Source organism: Sapajus apella, unplaced genomic scaffold (genome assembly GCF_009761245.1).
Source record: "Sapajus apella isolate SASKATOON/1434 unplaced genomic scaffold, GSC_monkey_1.0 scaffold74, whole genome shotgun sequence".
Classification (NCBI taxonomy): Eukaryota; Metazoa; Chordata; class Mammalia; order Primates; family Cebidae; genus Sapajus; species Sapajus apella.
In genome coordinates this window covers 10,690,896-10,711,348 of record NW_022437014.1, presented here as the reverse complement: position 1 = coordinate 10,711,348, position 20,453 = coordinate 10,690,896, and the positions used below count along the sequence as shown (strand labels likewise).

General features: G+C 52.3%; 1 protein-coding gene across 4 annotated transcripts; it reads left to right on the top strand.

Annotated features, from left to right (window-relative positions):
- The first annotated feature begins 410 nt into the window (after positions 1–410).
- SPINT1 (serine peptidase inhibitor, Kunitz type 1) lies at positions 411–17,314 on the top strand. Of its 4 annotated transcripts, none has more exons than XM_032251280.1 (11): positions 411–574; positions 875–1,414; positions 11,201–11,328; positions 11,572–11,710; positions 11,795–11,965; positions 12,143–12,169; positions 12,486–12,611; positions 12,728–12,778; positions 14,728–14,898; positions 15,093–15,140; positions 15,573–17,314. In XM_032251280.1, exons 2-11 carry the CDS (start codon positions 955–957, stop codon positions 15,782–15,784), a joined length of 1,533 nt encoding a protein of 510 aa, XP_032107171.1. In that variant the 5' UTR covers positions 411–574; positions 875–954; the 3' UTR covers positions 15,785–17,314. The 4 variants fall into 4 exon arrangements, with proteins under 4 accessions (XP_032107171.1, XP_032107168.1, XP_032107167.1 ...); XM_032251277.1 differs by having other exon boundaries at positions 11,795–12,013; XM_032251276.1 differs by having other exon boundaries at positions 435–666; positions 11,795–12,013.
- Positions 17,315–20,453: the final 3,139 nt, after the last annotated feature.

Sequence of the window (20,453 nt, the reverse complement as noted above, 5' to 3'; positions counted from 1 at the left end):
GGCAGACATCCGGGATCCAAGTTATCACAGGTGCAGCCACGCAACTTCTGGGTTTCCTTGTCGCCACGAAATGTAAATGATTTCCCGAGGGCCGGAGAGATTATTTGCATCCGGCCTCAGGTCTCGGGCTGGGAGTGCAGTCCCCAGCCAGAAAGGAAGGCGGGAGGCCGTCGCCCCAGAGACCGGACCTAGCGTCCCGGCCGCGTCCCCTCCGGGCTGTGGATGCGCTTCGGGCGCGGGCCTCCTCGCGAGGCTGGACTGAGTGGGGCCCGCGAGCCCCTCCGGGTAGCTGGCTGCTGGGAAGGCGCCGGGGCTGCGGAGCCGCGGGGCGGACCGGACCTGGAGCTCCGCCGGGGGGGCGGCCGGGCGCACCAGGCGTGGGCGGGGCCAGCGGCGCAGGGGTTAATGTCCGCCCCGCCCCGACGGCACTGACTCAGTTTCACCAGAAACTAGGGGAAGAAGGCGGCCAAGCCCCAGCGCTCCGAGCACCGGGGCGGAAGCCGCGGCCCGAGCCGCGCAGGAAGCCGGGACCGGAACCTCGGCGGGCCCGGCTCCACCCAACTCACCTGCGCAGGTAACCGGGGCACCACCGCGCGAGGCCCAGGAGCAGGCGGAGGCGGCTGGAGCATGTCCGGCCCTTTGTTCTGCGCTCGTGCGTGTGTCCGGGTACGTGAGCTCCCTAGCGGTCCGTCTGTCCGTCGGTCTGGCTGCCGGGTCCCTGGAGGGTGCGTGGGAGGGCCGGGCCCGTGCGCCCTCTTCACTCCCGGGGTGCTCCGGTCCCCCCCACCCCCTGCCCCGCGCCGCTTCCTCCCGGCCGGCCCACCTCCTCCGAAGTCTCCCCGGCTGATCTGGTGTGTCTCCTCCCTTCTCTCAGGTTACTAGCACCCTCGGAACCCAGAGACCCGCACTCTGAAGGTGACCCCCCTGGGGAGGAAGGCGACGGCCCCTGCGAGGATGATGGCGCGCGCCTGCCTCGCCCCGGCCCGCATCCCTGCCGTCGCCATGTGGCTTCTGTGCGCTCTCGGCCTCCAGGGCACCCAGGCAGGGCCGCCGCCCGCGCCCCCTGGGCTGCCCGCAGGAGCCGACTGCCTGAACCGCTTTACCGCCGGGGTGCCTGACTTCGTACTGGACACCAACGCCTCTGTCAGCAACGGAGCCACCTTCCTGGAGTCCCCCACCGTGCGCCGGGGCTGGGACTGCGTGCGCGCCTGCTGCACCTCCCAGAACTGTAACTTGGCGCTGGTGGAGCTGCAGCCTGACCGCGGGGAGGACGCCATCGCTGCCTGCTTCCTCATCAACTGCCTCTATGAGCAGAACTTCGTGTGCAAGTTCGCACCCAGGGAGGGGTTCATCAACTACCTCACGAGGGAAGTGTACCGCTCCTACCGCCAGCTGCGGACCCAGGGCTTTGGAGGTAAGGAGGAGGGTGCCAGGATGGATGGGTTTGGAGAGACTAAGAAAAGGGATCGGTTATGGAGTCCCAGGGGAGGCGAACATCAGAGAGAACTTAAGGAGAGTCCACTTCTTCGTGTGTGTGTGTGTGTGTGTGTGTGTGTGTGTGTGTGTGTGTGTATGTAAGATAGAGCCTGACTCTTATTGCCCAGGCTGGAGTGCAATGGCATGATCTCACCTTACGGCAACCTCCGTCTCCTGGGTTCAAGTGATTCTCCTGTCTCAGCCTCCTGAGTAGCCGGGATTACAGGCACCTGCCATCACTTCCAGCTAATTTTTGTATTTTTAGTAGGGACCGGGTTTCACTGTGTTGGCCAGGCTGGTCTGGAACTCCTGACCTCAGGTGATCCACCTGCCTTGGCCTCCCACAGTGTTGGGATTACAGGCGTGAGCCACTGCAGCCGGCCAGGGGACTCCACTTCTACCCCAAGCCCTCCTTAGAAGTAGGCAGTACTAACAGTAAACAAAGGAAAGGGGACGTGAGTGAGAAGTGCAGAGCCCAGACTTTGGCTCCTAAACTCAGGATGTTCAGAGGTGATGGGCTGGTGCTCACAGAGAGGCCTTTAGCTCTGGGCTGTGTGTACTGGAGGGGAGAGTCAGTCCCCAGGACTCCTGACCTCTGGCACTGATAAGGCTGATTGAGGGAGTGAAATGTCTGGAAGGTCTGGTGACTAGAAAAGCACCCTGGCTAAGCGCTGGCCTAGGCACACCGATGCCCTGTCAGGTGAGCCTGGCCATAGTCTCCTCCACTGGCTGGACTTGGGACTGGCTAGCCTCTCTCTATCCCCTAGGAATGGATTGGCCTTTTGGTGGTCTAGGAAGACTGCCAGATTCGAGACTAGAAGACAAGCCCAGTCTGCGGCTGACCCAAACGGAGAGGAGTGACGTTGTGGGCACAGAAGCCTAGAGTCTTTGGGGTGGGGAATGAGAAGGGTTGTGGGTGAGTCAGGCTGTTGGTATGTATACCTAGTAGGGAAGGGATGTCAGCTGTCCAGGCAGGTGTGTTTGTCTGCGCATGAGCCAGACAGGGCTCTCCCTGCTTAGATCTGGTAGCCAAGCCTTGTTTACTTCCACGGATAAGGGCAAAGTGGAGGCCAGGGCTCCTCCTGTTTCCTTCCCAACTGAACAGTCTGCTCGGATAAGGGCCAGTCCAGAACCTTGGTTCCCCATTCTCTCTACCTGCTGTTCTGGCTAGGTGGGGCTCCAGCACAGGGGTGGGTCACCTCTGATAACCTCTGTGAGCACTTTACTGATTGCTGTGCCACATCCTCTCACTCAGGCCTCATCACAACAGCCTCCAAAAAGGGTGCTACCAGCAGTCATCCCACTTTTTAGATTAGGAAACTGAGACTCCCATGCTAAAGAATTTGCCCAGGGTAGGCTGGGCATGGTGGCTCACGCCTGTAATCCCAGCACTTTCGGAAGCTGAGGCGGGCAGATTAGGAGGTCAACGTTACTAGACAAGCCTGACCAACATGGTGAAACCCTGTCCCTACTAAAAATAGAAAAATGAGCCAGGCATGGTGGCACGTGCCCGTAATCCCAGCTACTTGGGAGGCTGAGGCATGAGAATTGCTTGAACCTGGGAGATGGAGGTTGTGGTGAGCTGAGATCATGCACTCCAGCCTGGGTGACAGAGCAAGTCTCCATCTCAAAAAAAAAAAAAAAAAAAAGAATTTGTCCATAGTAACACTGCCTATAAATGATAGGCCTAGGATTCACCCCAGGGGAGACCTCCAAAAGTCCTGTGCTGTTTTTCACACAAGACCACCTCTCTGGTAGAAACCTAGCATTCTGACCCAACATAGCCCAGTGGATAACAGAACTGAAAACTGGGGAGTCTGAGGGCCAGAACTGGGCTGGGGCCACATCTAGGAGTGGTCTCTATTCTGGAAAGTGGAGAAAGGACTTTCCCTCGCAGCCTTTTCCTGCGCTAGTCTCTCTTACAGGCTAAGGGTCCTCCTTTCTCCCTATCCTTCCAATAGCTCTCCTGGGTCTCTGAGGAGAGGTGAGATGGGGATTCCTGGGGGTGGGAGGGAGACATGTCTGCGGGCCAGGCTGGGCCACCAAGTCCCACTGGACCAGGGCTGGAGCCTGTTCCACAAGGAAGTAGCAGAAAGTGTAGGTGGTGATGACTCTTACTGACCTGAGTTGCCCATGCCCTTCCTGCTCCACAGAGGCCCCAAGGAGTCCCTCTCCAGGGCCAGAGTCTGAAGCTCTGGAGTCTGGTCACAGGGAGCTGAGCTGGACTGTGGCCAGATGGTCTTGAGACCAGCCATCCTCATCTGGAAACCCCTAGGACATGCCTGTTTGCCACAAGAGAGGGTGGAGTGGGGATTTCCTGGGACACTGAGGGAGGCAGGTAGGGCTTGGACTGAGTATGAACTCCAGGCCATTCTAGGCCATTTTTAGAGTGCTGCAGTGCTTTGGGAAGTGGGAGAAGCTGTGTGTGTGTCAAGGGATTTATTCTCAGCTGAGTCCAGTTAAGAGAGAGGTTGGAGGTGGGTAATGACAGGGTAGAGCCAGTAAGGGCTAGGGTGGATGAGGCAGGTTGGGTGGGTTGTGGGTGCTGAGGGCTTCCAAACCTTTGATTCTCCTATTACATAGATATTCTTCCCAGAATGGGTTGGTTTGTTCCTCTTTCTGCCTGTGGCCAGGCCAGTCCAGTATGGATTCCTGCAGCTGGAGGCTCAGCAGCTTGTACTTCCTCCTCTCCCCTTCTCTTCCCCAACCTGTCCTCCTCCTCAGTCCTACGAAGGAGTGGCTTAGGAGGAAGGAGTGGCTTAGGAGGAAGGAGTGGCTTAGGAGGCAGAGTCTGCACTTCCCTGAGGTCCTGAGACTTGGTAACTGAGGGAGGTGCTGATTTTATTGCCACTCTAGCCCTTTGCTCCCTTGAGGGTGGGAAGAAGGGAGTGGTATGGCCGTACCTGCTCCTTGGTCCTGTGTGGGAGGATTCAGCCCTGATTCAGCTCAAAGTCTGATGTATCAGGCCGGGCGCGGTGGCTCAAGCCTGTAATCCCAGCACTTTGGGAGGCCGAGGCGGGTGGATCACGAAGTCAAGAGATCGAGACCATCCTGGTCAACATGGTGAAACTCCGTCTCTACTAAAAATACAAAAAATTAGCTGGGCATGGTGGCGTGTGCCTGTAATCCCAGCTACTCAAGAGGCTGAAGCAGGAGAATTGCCTGAACCCAGGAGGCGGAGGTTGCGGTAAGCCGAGATCGCGCTATTGCACTCCAGCCTGGGTAACATGAGTGAAACTCCGTCTCAAAAAAAAAAAAAAGTCTGATGTATCACTCTGCCTTCTACTTCACTCTAGGGGCCTGGTGGGGCTAGCCTGTCTGTCTGCTGGGTATACTGCTAAGTGGTCTGTCTTCTTTCTATGAAATGCAAGGAGGGAGGGAGGACCAGGCTCCTCCCAGCTCACTACTCCCTAGGCAGGTGCTCTCAGAGTGCTCTCCTGCTTGTCAGCCAAACCCCTGGGCTGGGAGGTTGCTTCCAGACAGCCACTTTTTGTTACTGCTTATCCCTGTCTTATTTCCCCTAATCCCTGGAACCCAGTTCTCTTTTTATTATTTTTGTAGGCCTCTGAAACAGTCAACATGTTTCTTCCTGAAACCTCTCCCTTCCCATCCCTTTTGCTGTCATTGTGCCTGGTCTTCTCACCTCTGGAACCACCTTCTGTGAGTCCCCCACTGGCTCTGCTTTCTCTGCCTCATCAAAGAGGAATCCCTGGGACTCAGGCTCCTACCAGCTGTTCTTACCTCTTTACCTTCTCTTCTTTCTTTGCATTCACTCTAACTCTTGAAAAAACTCTCTAAAGAGCCTCTGTGGAGGGTAGTTGGGCAAAATCTACTGAATCTAAGTGCATATAACCCTGGACACAGTTCCACTTGTAGGAATTCATCTTGTAGATGTACCTGTACACAGATAAAACAACTTACCAGCCAGCTACTCCCAGCCAGTGTAGCATTGTTTATTTTTTATTTTTAAAATTTTTAGGGAGGCGGTGGGGGTGAAAAAAAATTTAGGTGTTTGTTTGTTTTTGTTTTTTTTTTTTTTTTTTTGAGAAGGAGTTTTGCTTCTGTTGCCCAAGCTGGAGTGCAACGGTGTGATCTCAGCTCACTGCAACCTCTGCCTCCCAGGTTCAACTGATTATCCTGCCTCAGCCTCCCAAGTAGCTGGGATTACAGGTGCACGTCACCACGCTTGACTAATTTTTTGTATTTTTAGTAGAAATGGGGTTTCACCTTTTTAGCCAGGCTGGTCACAAACTCCTGACCTCAGGTGATCCGCCAGACTTGGCCTCTCAAAGTGCTGGGACTACAGGGGTGAGCCACGGTGCTCGTATTGTTTATAATAGCAAAGAATTGGAAATAATTGCATTGCCTGTCAACACATCCTATAATTGAATACTGTGATGTTGTTTTCATAATAATAAACCCTAAGGCAGCATGGTTTAGTTCTTAGGGGAGAAAGACAGAAAATCTAAATCAGGAAACTGGTAGGGACTGGTTAAATAATTACAAATTGTGGTACGTTTATATACTGAATATGATATAGCAACAACAAAAGAAACTATGTGTTGCTATGGAACAATTTCCAATATATATTAAAGGCAAAACAAGATGAAGAACTCATGCCTGTGAATTCAGATACTGTCTCTTGATATTCTCTCTCACACACACACATACTAGTACAACTGGATACCTTTGGGGTAAGGAACCTGATGGAGCTGGTTGCAGTGGCTCATACCTGTAATCCCAAGCACTTTGGGAGGCTGAGGCAGGCAGATCACCTGAGGTTGGGAGTTCAAGACCAGCCTGACCAATACAGAGAAACAAACCCTGTCTCTACTAAAAATACAAGATTAGCCAGGTAGGCACCTATAATCCCAGCTACACTGGAGGCTGAGGCAGGAGAATCACTTGAATTTGAGAGGCGGAGGTTGCAGTAAGTCGAGATCGCACCATTGCACTCCAGCTTGGGCAGCAAGAGCGAAACTCCATCTCAAAAAACGAAAAGGAAATCTGATGGAGAAGATTCCTTCTTTTTTTATTTTTATTTTTTTTAAAGATGGAGTTTCACCATGATGGCCAGGCTGGTCTTGAACTCCTGATCTCAGGTGATCCACCCACCTTGGCCTCCCAAAGTGCTAGGATTACAGGCGTGTGCCACCGCGCCTGGCCAAGAAGATTCCTTCTTTTTTTTTTTTTGAGACGGAGTTTCACTCATGCTACCCAGGCTGGAGTACAATGGCGCGATCTCGGCTCACCGCAACCTCCGCCTCCTGGGTTCAGGCAATTCTTCTGCCTCAGCCTCCTGAGTAGCTGGGATTACAGGCACGCGCCACCATGCCCAGCTAATGTTTTGTATTTTTAGTAGAAACGGGGTTTCACCATGTTGACCAGGATGGTCTTGATCTCTCGACCTTGTGATCCACCCGCCTCGGCCTCCCAAAGTGCTGGGATTACAGGCTTGAGCCACCGCGCCCGGCCTGAAGATTCCTTCTTAAGGAGAAGAGGTGACTTAATTTTCACTAACTTTTTGTACCTTTTCGTTTTTTCTGTTTTCTTTTTTTTTCTGAGATGGAGTCTCACTCTGTCACCCGGGCTGCAGCACAGTGGTGGAACCACAGCTCGCTGCAGCCCTGCCCTCACAGGCTGAAGTGATCCTCCCAACCTCAGCTTCTTGAATAGCTAAGTAGCCACCACACCTAGCTAATTTTTTATTTTGTAGATAATAACGAGATCTCACTACCTTGCCCAAACTGGTCTCAAACTCCTTGGCTCAAGCCATCCTTCTGCCTCAGCTTCCCAAAGTGCTGGGATTACAAGTGTGAGCCGCCACACGTAGCCACCTTTTGAATTTTGTATCACAAATGTATTGCTTAAACTAAAAAAGCAAAATTTAAAAACTCAAGATTAAAAGAACATTTAAAATTATACCTCTGAGTTGATAGATAACCTATAGAACTATGTTTTGGAGACAGCATTCACTGTGGACTCTGGCAGACCTGGGTTCAAATCCCAGCCCTGCCTTTAGAAACTGAATGACTCTGAGCAAGTCATTTAATCTTTCTGGTGTCAACATTCTCATCTGAAAAGAGGGTGAGAATGTAGGTGTGGTGGGCTGGTTGTGAAGGTACACGATGGACTCCAGAGGTTAATAAACTTTTTCTGTAAAGATCTAAATAGAAATTCTTAGGTTTTGTGGGCTGTATGGTCCCACAACAGCTCTGCTGTTGTAACATGAAAGCAGCCATACACAACATGTAAATGTGTGGGCAAGGCTGTGTTCCAGCTGATGGACACAAATTTGAATTTTGTGTGCTATTCAGATGTCATGAAAAATGATTCTCCTTTTGTTTTTTCATCCATTCCAAAATATCAGAGATGGTGGGGCCAGACGTGGTGGCTCACGCCTGTAATCCCAGCACTTGGGGAGACTGAGGCGGGCGGGTCACAAGGAAAGGAGATCAACACTGTCCTGGCTAACACAGTGAAACCTTGTCTCTATTAATAATACAAAAAATTAGCTGGGTGTGGTGGCACTCATCTGTAGTCTCAGCTACTCAGGAGGCTGCGGCAGGAGAACCATTTGAACCCGGGAGGTGGAGGTTGCAGTGAGCCAAGATCTTGCCTCTTGCGCTCTAGCCTGGGTGACAGAGCGAGACTCTGTCTCAAGAAAAAAAAAAAAAACAGAGAGAGAGAGATGGTGGGCTGAACTTGGCCTGCAGGCCTAGTGCCAACCCTGGGTATAGCTGATGCAGGTAGAGTACCTAGCATGCTGCCCAGCATACACGCAGCCAGTGGCAGCTTTGTGAATAAAGATGCCTGTGGATTGATTTCCAACCCATGCCTATCTCTCATTATCTGCTGGTTCCAGGTGGCCTTCCTTCTCCCAAATTTAACTTCTCTCTGACTTAACCCATATGTTCTCTCTAAATCCAGTTTCCCTTCTGCCTGTGCCCTGGCTTTTCCTTCTCAGTTCCCAGAGACTGGCAGGGGAGAAGCCTGAGGCATCAGCCCGGCTTGGCTGCTCCGGGATTCAGGCCATTCCTGTTGCATCTGCCTTGGACTACTGCACTGGTCTACTTGCCAGCCTCCTTGCTCCACAGAATACTTCCAAACAGATGGGAAAACAGCTGCTGCCCAGAGCTCAGGAGTGCCCCTGCTACCCAAGCCCTTGGCCCATCCCTTTGAACCCCTGGACCTTGTCATGTATCTAGGAGGTCAATGTCTGGTGGTGCTGGGGCCTCTAGGACTCTGCTACTGCTCACGGCCAGTGTCTGTCCCCTTTCTGTATGTACCATCAGTTGTTTAATGTTTGAATGTGACTCCTGCTGTGTCCAAACACCCTGGCCTGGCATCCAGGGTGCTTTGAGGTCAACTGAAGCGCAGCTGATCTCCTTACTGTCCCCACTGAACTGGCCTTGCAAATTCCTAACTCCTTGCTTTGGTTTCTCATGTGTTCTGCCACTTTTTTTTTTTTTTTGAGACGGAGTCTCGCTCTTGTTACCCAGGCTGGAGTGCAATGGCACGATCTCGGCTCACCGCAACCTCCGCCTCCTGGGTTCAGGCAATTCTCCTGCCTCAGCCTCCTGAGTAGCTGGGATTACAGGCACGCGCCACCATGCCCAGCTAATTTTTTGTATTTTTAGTAGAGACGGGGTTTCACCATGTTGATCAGGATGGTCTCGATCTCTTGACCTCGTGATCCACCCGCCTCAGCCTCCCAAAGTGCTGGGATTACAGGCTTGAGCCACCGCGCCCGGCCTGTGTTCTGCCACTTTTAACAACACCTACCTTCTCCTCCACAGCCAAACAGGAACAAAAACAAAAAACTCAAAAAATCCTTTCTCCCTCTCCCAGAATACTTTCCCTTATGCTCCCAGCCCGCCGTGACCTTTCTTGGAATGTCCACCGCCTTGTTTTGTCCACACATTGCTTCATGTCGTGGGTTCTTATCGGCCCAACTGGACTAATCCCCTAAAGGGCAATGTCTTAACTTCTTAGAGCTGCTGTAACAAATGACTACAAACTGGTTGGCTTAAAACAACAGAAATTTGGCCACATCCGGTGGCTCATCCCTGTAATCCCAACACTTTGGGAGGTTGAAGTGGGAGGATCACTCGAGGTTAGGCGTTCAAGACCAGCCAGGCCAATGTGGTGAAACCCATCTCTACTAAAACTAAAAAATTAGCTGGGCATGGTGGTGCACACCTGTAATCACAGTTACTTGGGAGGTTGAGGCAGGAGAATCGCTTGAACTCTGGAGGCAGAGGTTGCAGTGAGCTGAGATTGCACCACTGCACTCCAGCCTGCATGACAGAGTGAGACTCCATCTCTAAAAATCAAAAAACAAAACACAGAAATTTATTTTTGCACAGTTCTGAAGGCCAGTAGCCCCAAATAAAGATGTCAGCAGGGCTGTGCTCCCTCCAAAGACCCTGGGGAGCCTTTCTCAGCCTCTGGGGTCCCAGGCATACCTTGGCCGTGGCAGCATCACTCCGGTCTCTGCCTCTGTCTTTGTGAGCCCTTCTTTTCCTTCACTCTGTTTTCTTTTCTTTCTCTTTTTCTTTTTTTTGAGATGGAGTCTTGCACTGTCACCCAGGTTGGAGCGCAATGGTGTCATCTTGGTTCACTGCAACCTTCACCTCCTGGGTTCAAACGATTCTCCTGCCTCAATCTCCTGAGTAGCTGAGATTACAGGCACACACCACCACACCCAGCTAATTTTTTTGTATTTTTAGTTGAGATGGGGTTTCACTATGTTGGCCAGGCTGGTTTCAAACTCCTGACCTTGTGATCCACCCACCTTGGCCTCCCAAAGTGCTGGGATTACAGGCATAACCACTGTGCCCAGCCTTCTGTTTCTTATAATGATACTCTGTCATTGGATTTGGGACCTAACCAGCTAATCCAGGATGATCTCATCTGGAAATTCTAATTACTTCTTCAAAGACCCTCTTCCCAAATCAGGTCATGTTTATGGGCCCCAGCGGTTAGATGTGAATATATCTTTGAGGAGCCACCATTCAGCCCCCTACAGGCAGGGATCCTGCACTGTGCTTGTCTCCCTCCCCCAGCCCTGACCCTGAGGTGGGGAAGCCTCGGACACAGGCACTGTCAACTCAAGTAAGGGTGTGGCTCCCAGGACCCCTTGTAACTGGAGGCCGAGTCTGTCTGAGGTGTTTCTTTTGTAGAAAGTAGAGATAAGCCCGTCCCCTCAAGTGTCTGTCTGTGTGTGTGTGTGTGTGTGTGTGTGTGTGTGTGTGTGTGTGTTTTCTAAATAAGATCAGATGGCAGTTAGTTCAGTAATTTGCTTCAGAAAGAAAGCTGAAATGTGGTGATTGCACCTTTAGTCCCAGCTACTCAGGAGGCTGAGGCAGGGGGATTGATTTAGCCCAGGAGTTTGAGGCTGTAGTGGCCATGATAGAGTCTGTGAATAGTCACTGTGCTCCAGCCTGGGAAACAGCAAGACCCCATCTCTAACCCAAAAAAAAAAAAAAAGGAAAGAAAGTGTGTGACAACATAAAAATGTCTTCAGTATACCAAAAACATGCTCTCTCTGAATAGATATCAAGAAGCTGGTTCTGTTGGGGGCTCCCACCTGCACCCCATGCAGGCTGCAGAGTCCTAGTTTGGTCTAGGTGGGGCTCATACTGTCTCCACCCCACCCTGCTCCCAGAAGCCTGGTCCATCTAGTGAGAATGGACCTTATCTCACTTTCTCCCCCTGCCAGGGTCTGGGATCCCCAAGACCTGGGCGGGCATGGATTTGAAGGTACAACCCCAGGAGCCCGTGGTGCTGAAGGATGTGGAGAATACAGATTGGCACCTACTGCGGGGTGACACTGATGTCAGGGTAGAGGTGAGATGCTGGGCTGACTCTCTGACCCTGCCCTTGGCGTGATAGCCTTCTGGGAGCCCCTTTCTGGGGCTCTAGGCCAACCAGTGGCCCAAGATGGGATGGGATGGGGTGGAAAGAAGCTGAAGATCCATTTAATCCAAGTTCGCCTGGCCTCCCCAGGGGTGTGGGTGTGTGTCTGGGAGGACCTTGGGCAGCCCAAGGGCATTGCGGGTACCCAAGCCTGATGGCCACTTCTGTGTGCAGAAGAAAGACCCAAACCGGGTGGAGCTGTGGGGACTCAAGGAGGGCACCTACCTATTCCAGCTAACAATGACTAGCTCAGACCAGCCAGAGGACACGGCCAACATCACAGTCACTGTGCTGTCCACCAAGCAGACAGAAGGTGAGGGAGGGGTGAGGAGGCGGTGCCTGGAGCCCCCGCTCTGCGGATTGGCTGTGCGGTCCCCTCACAATCTCTCCCCTCTAGACTACTGCCTCGCGTCCAGCAAGGTGGGTCGCTGCCGGGGCTCTTTCCCGCGCTGGTATTACGACCCCATGGAGCAGATCTGCAAGAGTTTCACTTATGGAGGCTGCTTGGGCAACAAGAATAACTACCTTCGGGAAGAAGAGTGCATTCTAGCCTGTCGGGGTGTGCAAGGTGAGCCTTTGAGAGGCAGCTCTGGGGCTCAGGCGAGTTTCCCCCAGGGTGAGTGGTCTCTCTTCTGTGACCAGGGAGGTGGGCGGTGGGAATTCCCCCTTGCTCACCAACCCCAATCATCTCATCCCCTCTGGAGCCTGACCATGCCTCCTCTCACTTCTCTGTTCCCTCTCCCAGGTCCCTCCGTGGAAAGGCGCCATCCAGGTGGGCTTTACTCCCTTCCCCATCCCCCGATTCCTTCCATGTCTCCAGCCCATATCATCCCCAGGCCCCTGAGCAGCCTGCCTTTGCCCAAGCCATTCCTCCCCTCAGTTTGTGGAAGGACCACAAACATCCCACCCCTTCCAGCCCATCCTCCTATGAGAATCTGCCCAGTTTGTGTGGGGAGGAGTGGGGTTGGTGGAAAGGGAATGGGGGATGTGCTGTGTCTGGGCAGAGAGGGCCAGGTGGAGGGTGGGCCCTGGACACTTGTTCTGTGCTTGAACCTGACCTCCCCTCCTCCTGTTCCACCCTCACCCAGTGTGCTCTGGCACCTGTCAGCCCACCCAGTTCCGCTGCAGCAATGGCTGCTGCATTGACAGTTTCCTGGAGTGTGATGACACCCCCAACTGCCCCGACGCCTCCGACGAGGCTGCCTGTGAAAAATGTGAGGCCTGGGGGATGGAGGGGGTTGGGCAGCAGACAGGGAGGTCCTAACAGCCTTGCCCTGAACCCTTGGGAGATGCTTGTTGGGTCTGAGCCTCTGACCTTTCATCTTTGCAGACACCAGTGGCTTTGATGAGCTCCAGAGCATCCATTTCCCCAGTGACAAAGGTGAGATCCTCCCCACGTGTCCTGGGTCTACAGTTGCCATCCTCACTATTTTTTTTTTTTTTTTTTTTTGGAGACGGAGTTTTGCTCTTGTTGCCCAGGCTGGAGTGCAATGGCGCGATCTCGGCTCACCGCAACCTCCGCCTCCTGGGTTCAGGCAATTCTCCTGCCTCAGCCTCCTGAGTAGCTGGGATTACAGGCACGCGCCACCATGCCCAGCTAATTTTTTGTATTTTTAGTAGAGACGGGGTTTCACCATGTTGACCAGGATGGTCTCGATCTCTCGACCTTGTGATCCACCCGCCTCGGCCTCCCAAAGTGCTAGGATTACAGGCGTGAGCCACCGTGCCCGGCCCCATCCTCACTATTTCCATCCTCAGACTTGAGGGGCCTGCGGGTGTGTAGGTCTGTGGGTACAGGAGCTGGGGCGGCTCCCAGTTCTCCAGATGCGCAGCTTCTTCCTGGCTGGATCCTGGGCTCTCTTCTGTGGCTCTGTGTTTTCCAGGCATCACTCATTCTCCAAACACCTTCAAAATTTCAGCTCTGCCTACCACATATTGCTCAGATCTTATTTACTTAATTCCATCCTTGATTTTCAGAAGACTGAGACAGTCTCACTCTTTTCACCCAGGCTGGAGTGTGGCAAGACCTTGGCTTACTGCAACCTCCACCTCCCAGGTTCAAGCGATTCTCCTGCCTTAGTCTTCTGAGTATCTGGGATTACAGGCACTTGCCACCATGCCCAGCTAATTTTTGTATTTTTAGTAGAGACAGGGTTTCTCCATTTTGGTCAGGCTGGTCTCAAACTGCTGACCTCAGGTGATCCATCTGCCTCAGCCTCCCAGAGTGCTGGGATTATAGGCATGAGCCACTGCACCTGGCCCAATCAATTGCTTTTATTTATTTATTTATTTATTTATTTATTTAAGACGGGGTTTCACCATGTTGGTCAGGCCGGTCTTGAACTCCCGACCTCAGGTGATCTGCCCGCCTTGGCCTCCAAAGTGCTTGGATTACAGGCATGAGCCACCACGCCTGGCCAATCAATTGCTTTTTTAATGTGATATATTAAAAAGGAACTGTGACAACACTACCATAAATGGGAAGCCACTACTACTTGCCAAACATTCAAAATAACAACAAAAATAAATATAATAAAACAATACGTTTTAGCTTGCCAGGCGTGGTGTCTCATGCCTATAATCCCAGGACTTTGAGAGGCCGAGGCTGGCAGATCACTTGAGCTCAGGAGTTTGAGACCAGCCTGGGCAAGATGGCAAAACTCCATCTCTACAAAAAATACAAAAATTAGCCCGGTGTGGTGGGGCGTTCCTGTACTCGAAGCTACTTAGGAAGCTGAGGTAGGAGGATCACTTGAACCTGGGAGGTGGATACTGCAGTCAGCTGAGACGGCACCACTGCACCTCACTCAGCCGGGGTGACAGAGTGAGACCCTGTATCAAAATAATAATAATCAGCTCTAGCTGAATGCTGTTGCCTGCCAAGGCTCAGATCCAGAGGCCCATCCTCTTTGTTAAGAAAGGTAAATCAGCCAGGTGTGATGGCTCACATCTGGAATCCCAGCTACTAGGGAGGCTGAGGTGGGAGGATCGCTTGGCCTAGGAGTTTGAGGTCAACCTGGGCAACGTAGCAAGACACTGTCCAAAAAGAAGAGGTAAACCACCCAGTGTTAGAAAACTGAGACCATGACCCAATCAGAAAAGCTGAAAGAAAACGGAAGTAACTATGATTCAGTGCAGTTTACTTTTGAGCCTACAATTATCGTCCAGGCTTTGTCTTCCTTTTTCTGGCACCACTGCAGAGCTGGACCAGGTGTTTCTGGGGCCTCTCAGGTGGGTGGGGAGGTGCTGGATGGCAGCAGCGTAGAGCCTGGCAGAAGGTGGCAGGGAGGCCATGGACTCGCTCACCACAGCCTGCTCCATACCCCCCAGGGCACTGTGTGGACCTGCCCTACACAGGACTCTGCCAGGACAGCATCCCACGCTGGTACTACAACCCCTTCAGTGAACGCTGTGCCCGCTTTACCTATGGTGGTTGTGATGGCAACAAGAACAACTTTGAAGAAGAGCAGCAGTGCCTTGAGTCTTGTCGCGGCATCTCCAGTGAGTGGGGCCAGTGAGAGGGTGGGCATGTACAGGCGCGAGGCTTAGCCAGGCCTGTGGGAGTCACCCCTCCCTTGTCAGAGTGCCTGGAGTAGCCGGTGGAGAGAATGGCTTTGCAGGGTCTGGGGCACTGGGGAGCAGCCGAATCTTTCAGCCATTAGTACTGACTGGTCTCTCTCATCGTTATTCTGCAGAGAAGGATGTGTTTGGCCTGCGGCGGGAAAGCCCCATTCCTACCACAGGTAAGCCTTAGTCTGTTCTGTAACTGAGGTTGGCATGTAGGTATCAATTCACAGATCAACTCCACCTGATTGGTTGTGACTGTCTGACCTGTGTTGAGAAGGAGGCCTATAGAGACAGAGTCCCATAATCAAATAGTGATGCCTGCCACAGGCGAGGGAGTACAGTGAAGTGTGTGCCGATGTCTGCCAGCAGCGTCCCAGGCTTCCCTCAAGTTAACTGCAAGGAGAGCGACTTGAGCTGAGACCTGAGGCCCACCAGAGTCCCTCTGAACTCCGAGCTGTTCAGCTGTCCATATGTGGGAGGTCTGAGTCAGGTGTCCATGTCCTTCTGTACCTGGCATCCATTTGACTTGGTCCCTTCCATAGAGTGGGGGTGGGTGTCAGAACCAGGCAGGCCCTGGGAGCCCCTCATTCTACCCCTTCTTCCCCCAGGCTCTGTGGAGGTGGCTGTCGCAGCATTCCTGATCATCTGCATTGTGGTGGTGGTCGCCATCCTGGGTTACTGCTTCATCAAGAACCAGAGAAAGAACTTCCGCAGACACCACCACCGCCACCACCCACCACCCACCCCTGCCGGCTCCACTGTCTCCACTACCGAGGACACAGAGCACCTGGTCTATAACCACACCACCCGGCCCCTCTGAGCCTGGGTCTCGCCAGCTCACCTGCCTCTGCTTCCTGCTTGCCAAGGCAGAGGCCTGGGTTGGGAAAAACTTTGGAACCAGACTCTTGCCTGTTTCCCAGGCCCACTGTGCCTCAGAGACCAGGACTCCAGCCCCTCTTGGGAAAGTCCCACCTAAGCTGAGGTCCTGAGAAAGCTCAAGGGTCTCAAAGGAGCAGAAAACCCTTGGGCCAGAAGTACCATATTAGATGGACCTGCCTGCCTAGGAGTTTGGAGGAAGCTGGAATTTTGTTTCCTCTGTTCAAAGCTGTCTGTTCCTACCCCACAGCACTAGGAAGAGGCCTGGGGTGGTGTTAGACCCTGGAGGCCCCAACCCTGTCCTCCAGGGCTCCCCTTCCATGCTTTGTGCCCAGGGCTGGGAGGGAGCACTTCCCTGTGTAGTTTGTGCTGCTGTAAAGAGTTGCTTTTTGTTTATTTAATGCTGTGGCACGGGTGAAGAGGAGTGTGGCTTCTCCATCCTCCCTTCCTCTTCCCCCAAGATTGAGTTCCCTGCCCTTGACCAGCCCCAACCTGGCCTAGACCTACTGAGCAAGGAGAGGCTCAGCTGCATCGTGCAGCCTCCCCGCCCCCCGCAGAGCTCTCCAACATCACAGTCCAGTCCTCCCACAGGGTAATGAAAGTAGTTTGTGGGGTTTCTGGCTCTGTTCTGTGGGCCAGGAGAGGGACCAGCTTGCTGGGGGGAGATGGGACCGCCCTGTTCAGCTGGTTTAGGCTTTGGCCACCCTGTTGAGCAGGTTTTCTGAGTCTCGAAACTGTCCTGGCCCCTGAGGGTGGAGAGCAGTGCCAGGTTTGACCACCAGAGGGGAGGAGTGAGAGGGCCACAGGAGCCGGGACTGTGGGGAGGCTGCAGTGCTGTTTTGTAGCATTTCTTCCTGGTGTGAGCCTCTCCACAAACCTGTTCATTTGGAGGTTGGGGGCATGGGGTGCACAGGAACCTTGGCTCCTGCCTCCACCAGTTAGGGCCCATGTCGCTGGCTGCCTCCCTCCCCACAGAAACCCTGGAGTCTGTGCATGAGTGCAGCATCCCCTAACCAGGCTCTGAACTTCTGCCCAGGAACCTTTAGTGGAGACACTCCACTCCAACCCACACCCCTGCATTTGTTCAAGCTACCTCCCAGTGCCACAAAAAATCATACTTTGAGTTAATTCCCTTGTTTATTCAGTGAATTACATTGAGCTCCTCTGTGCCAGACACTGCCAATCAGACATTTGATAGCGTCGAGAGGAGCACAGTGGAAGCACGATTTAAATGCTTTACATATCTGAAGTTGCTAGCGCTGCACACAACCCTGTAATGACAATACAATTGTTCCCATTTTACAGATGAAGAAACTAATTCATTGAAGTTGCCTCCCCAAGGCCCTAGAGCTGGAATTGGACTGGATCCCAACCCTAAAAGTATATGGTCCCAGAGTCTAGTCTTACACGATGGGGGTGGGGGAAACACTTTTAAGCAATTGAAATATAACTCTCACGAATGTACAGCTATGAAGTTATAAGTGTACGCTCCATAAATTTCCGTAACTGCACACACCTCTGAGGCAAGCACCTGGATCAACCAGAACCTTCGTAGTACACCGGGACAGGCCTCCTTTTGATGGATAACACCTGGTTTTGGACTCATGCTTTTGGCCTGGACCACCTCCCACTTTTACATGCCTCAGGGTAAGCTCAAAATCTTCCCACACAACCCCAGGCGGTGGGCACTCCCTGTCTCACACCCCTGTGTCTGCTTATAACACCCTGAGCCCGGAGCACCTCTCACTTCCTTTACTGTCTTCCTGCTGGGTTGTGAGATGGCATCAAGTTATGTCTGGGTTCCAGGCACCCCATGCTCCCTCTGTGGCCTTGGTGAATGGTAGTTTAGTAAATGCTGAGTAAGCAGCAGGGAGTAGGGCTCATCCCTATTGTTCCATTTCATAGGGCACCATGTTTTCCCTTCTAACCCCCTACTCTGACACTCATTCATCCTTTGAGGCTCAAAATGCACTTGATCCCTACTGGGAACAACCCCCATTATCGGTTGGTTCTGAGACTCTACCCTAGTGCCTAGAACAGTGATCAACACAGAGAAGTACTTAATAAGGGTTTGTTGGCCCCAAAGTGAGCATCCTCTCAGGGAGGGGCAGAGATCAAGCGAAGATGCCTGGCAAAGGGCAGCCCCTCATAACAGCTGCTTGCGTGTGCAGAGGGAGGGCATGACCGGCTCAGCTCTGGTGGCAGGAGGTGGGAGCTCTTGGGGGCAACTAGGGGGCGCTCTGACCGCTACTGGGTGCTGTGTTCTCATTCCTGCAAGGATGGGTGGGCTCTGTCTCAGATGGGTGGCAGGAATGGAGCAATGAACGCCCAGACACAGCTCCTCTTCTGGAGCTTACACTCTGGTGTGCAGGCCACAGGGATGCAGATACGGCAACAAAATAATCTGGTCCCCAAACTGCTCCTTACCCCAGTGACCATCCCAGCCATCCTCTGCTCTGTGCCCACCCACATGACTCAGAACTTTCATGCCTACCTCCATGCCCTGAATAGACAGTTTCCTCTCCTTCAGATGTCCTCTCAGCCCTGGAAAGCTCCTACTTTACCCCATGCTCCAGCTCACAAAGCTTTCTCTGACTCCCCAAAGTTCACTGCTGCCCTCCCCATGCACTCCTGCTGTTCACAGCTCTGCTGCGTGCATCCGCCTGTGCTAATGTGGGTCTGCCTTTATCAAGACCAGACTGCTCAGACCATGGACCAGGTCTTAGTTACCTTAGCATCTCCCAAGCTAGGCCCTGCCTGTGGGGACCACATATCCAAAAAATGGCTGCTGGAACAAAACAGAAGCCAGTCAAGTGGACATTAAGGTTAATAAGTGGCTTCATGGAGAAGGTCTAACATGTAAGTGGCCCTGTGCGGTGGCTCACACCTGTAATTCCAGCACTTTAGGAGGCCAAGGAGGGCAGATCATTTGAGATCAGGAGTTCAAGACCAGCCTGGCTAACATGGCAAAACCCCATCTCTACTAAAAATACAAAAATTAGCCAGTGTGATGGTGCACACCTGTAATCCCAGCTACTCTGGAGGCTCAGACAGGAGAATCGCTTGAATCCAGGAAGTGGAGGTTGTAGTGAACCAAGAAGGCACCACTGCACTTCACACTCCAGCCTGGGAGACAGAGTGACATTCCATCTAAAAGGAAAAAAACTTTGGCCGGGCGCAGTGGCTCATGCCTGTAATCCTAGCACTTTGGGAGGCTGAAGTGGGTGGATCACAAGGTCAGGAATTCGAGACTGGCCTGTACAATGTGGTGAAACCCCATCTCTACTAAAAATACAAAAATTAGCGGGGCATGGTGGCACATGCCTGTAATCCCAGCTACTCAGGAGGCTGAGGCAGGAGAATCCCTTCAATTCAGGAGGCAGAGGTTGTGGTGAGCCAAGATCGTGCCTCTGCACTCCAGCCTGGGTGACAGAACGAGACTCCATCTCAAAAAAAAAAAAAAACCTAGGTGAGTAAAGGTCTCTAAGAGATTCTTGCACACACATGTACATAGCATTATTCACAATAGCTAAAACCTAGAATCAACCTAAGTGCCTATCAACAAATGAATGGATAAGCAAAATGAAGTACACACAGTCTACACAGTGGAATACTATTCAGCTTTAAAAGGATGTTCTAGCATATGCTACAACACAGGTGAACCTGAAGGACATATCATTATGCTAAGTAAAATAAGCCAGCCACAACAAGACAAGTATGATTCCACTTACCTCAAATGTTCAGAGTAGTCAAAATCAGAGACAGTAGGATGCTGGTTGCTAGGGAAAGGGAAATACAGAATTATTGGTTAATGGACACACAGTTTCAGTTTTGTGAAAGGAACAGGCTCAGGAGATGGATGTTGTTGATGGTTGCTCAACAATGTGAATGTACTTAGTGCCACTAAACCATATACTTGAAAGTGGTTAAGATAGTAAATTTTACATTGTATTTTACCACAATAAAAAAAATTGGAAAAAGATGAGCAGATGGGTGTGGGTGTTCCAAGCACAACAAAATCACACTGAGCAGAAGCTGGGCAGTGGAGATCCTGGGTTTTGTTTGAGATCCACAAGCTGCTCAGTTTGTAAGCTGTGAGGGGGAAGCTGGGAGTTTGGGAGGTACAGGGAATTTAAGCAGGGGGAAAGAGTGATCTAAACTTTAAAGAGTGGGCAGATGGCCGGGTGCGGTGGCTCACGCCTGTAATCCCAACAATTTGGGAGGCCAAGGTGGGCAAATCACGTGAGACCAGCCTGGCCAACATGGTGAAACCCCGCCTCTACTAAAAATACAAAAATTAGTCAGGCGTGGTGGCGCACACCTGTAGTCCCACCTATTTGGGAGTCTGAGGCAGGAGAATCACTTGAACCTGGAGGTGGAGTTTCAGTGAGCGGAGATCGCCCCACTGCACTGCAGCCTGGGCAACTCTGCAAGACTCAGTTTCAAAAAAAAAAAAAAGAGTGGGCAGATAAGCAGGCTACTTCACCAGAGGTCAGAGCACAAGGAGAGGGACAGAGGGAGGAAGCAACACCAAGTAAATTAGGTAAGGGAACCTGTGTGAAGCGCACAGCAGATCTCTGATGAAGGCTAGTCAGAGGTCGCACACCGGCAGC

Coding starts and splice junctions, on each gene's coding strand:
- SPINT1 (XM_032251277.1), top strand. CDS start 955: ATGATGGCGCGCGCCTGCCTCGCCCCGGCCCGCATCCCTGCCGTCGCC. Junction 11,329..11,571: donor ACACTGATGTCAGGGTAGAG/GTGAGATGCTGG, acceptor TTCTGTGTGCAG/AAGAAAGACCCAAACCGGGT. Junction 11,711..11,794: donor GTCCACCAAGCAGACAGAAG/GTGAGGGAGGGG, acceptor TCTCCCCTCTAG/ACTACTGCCTCGCGTCCAGC.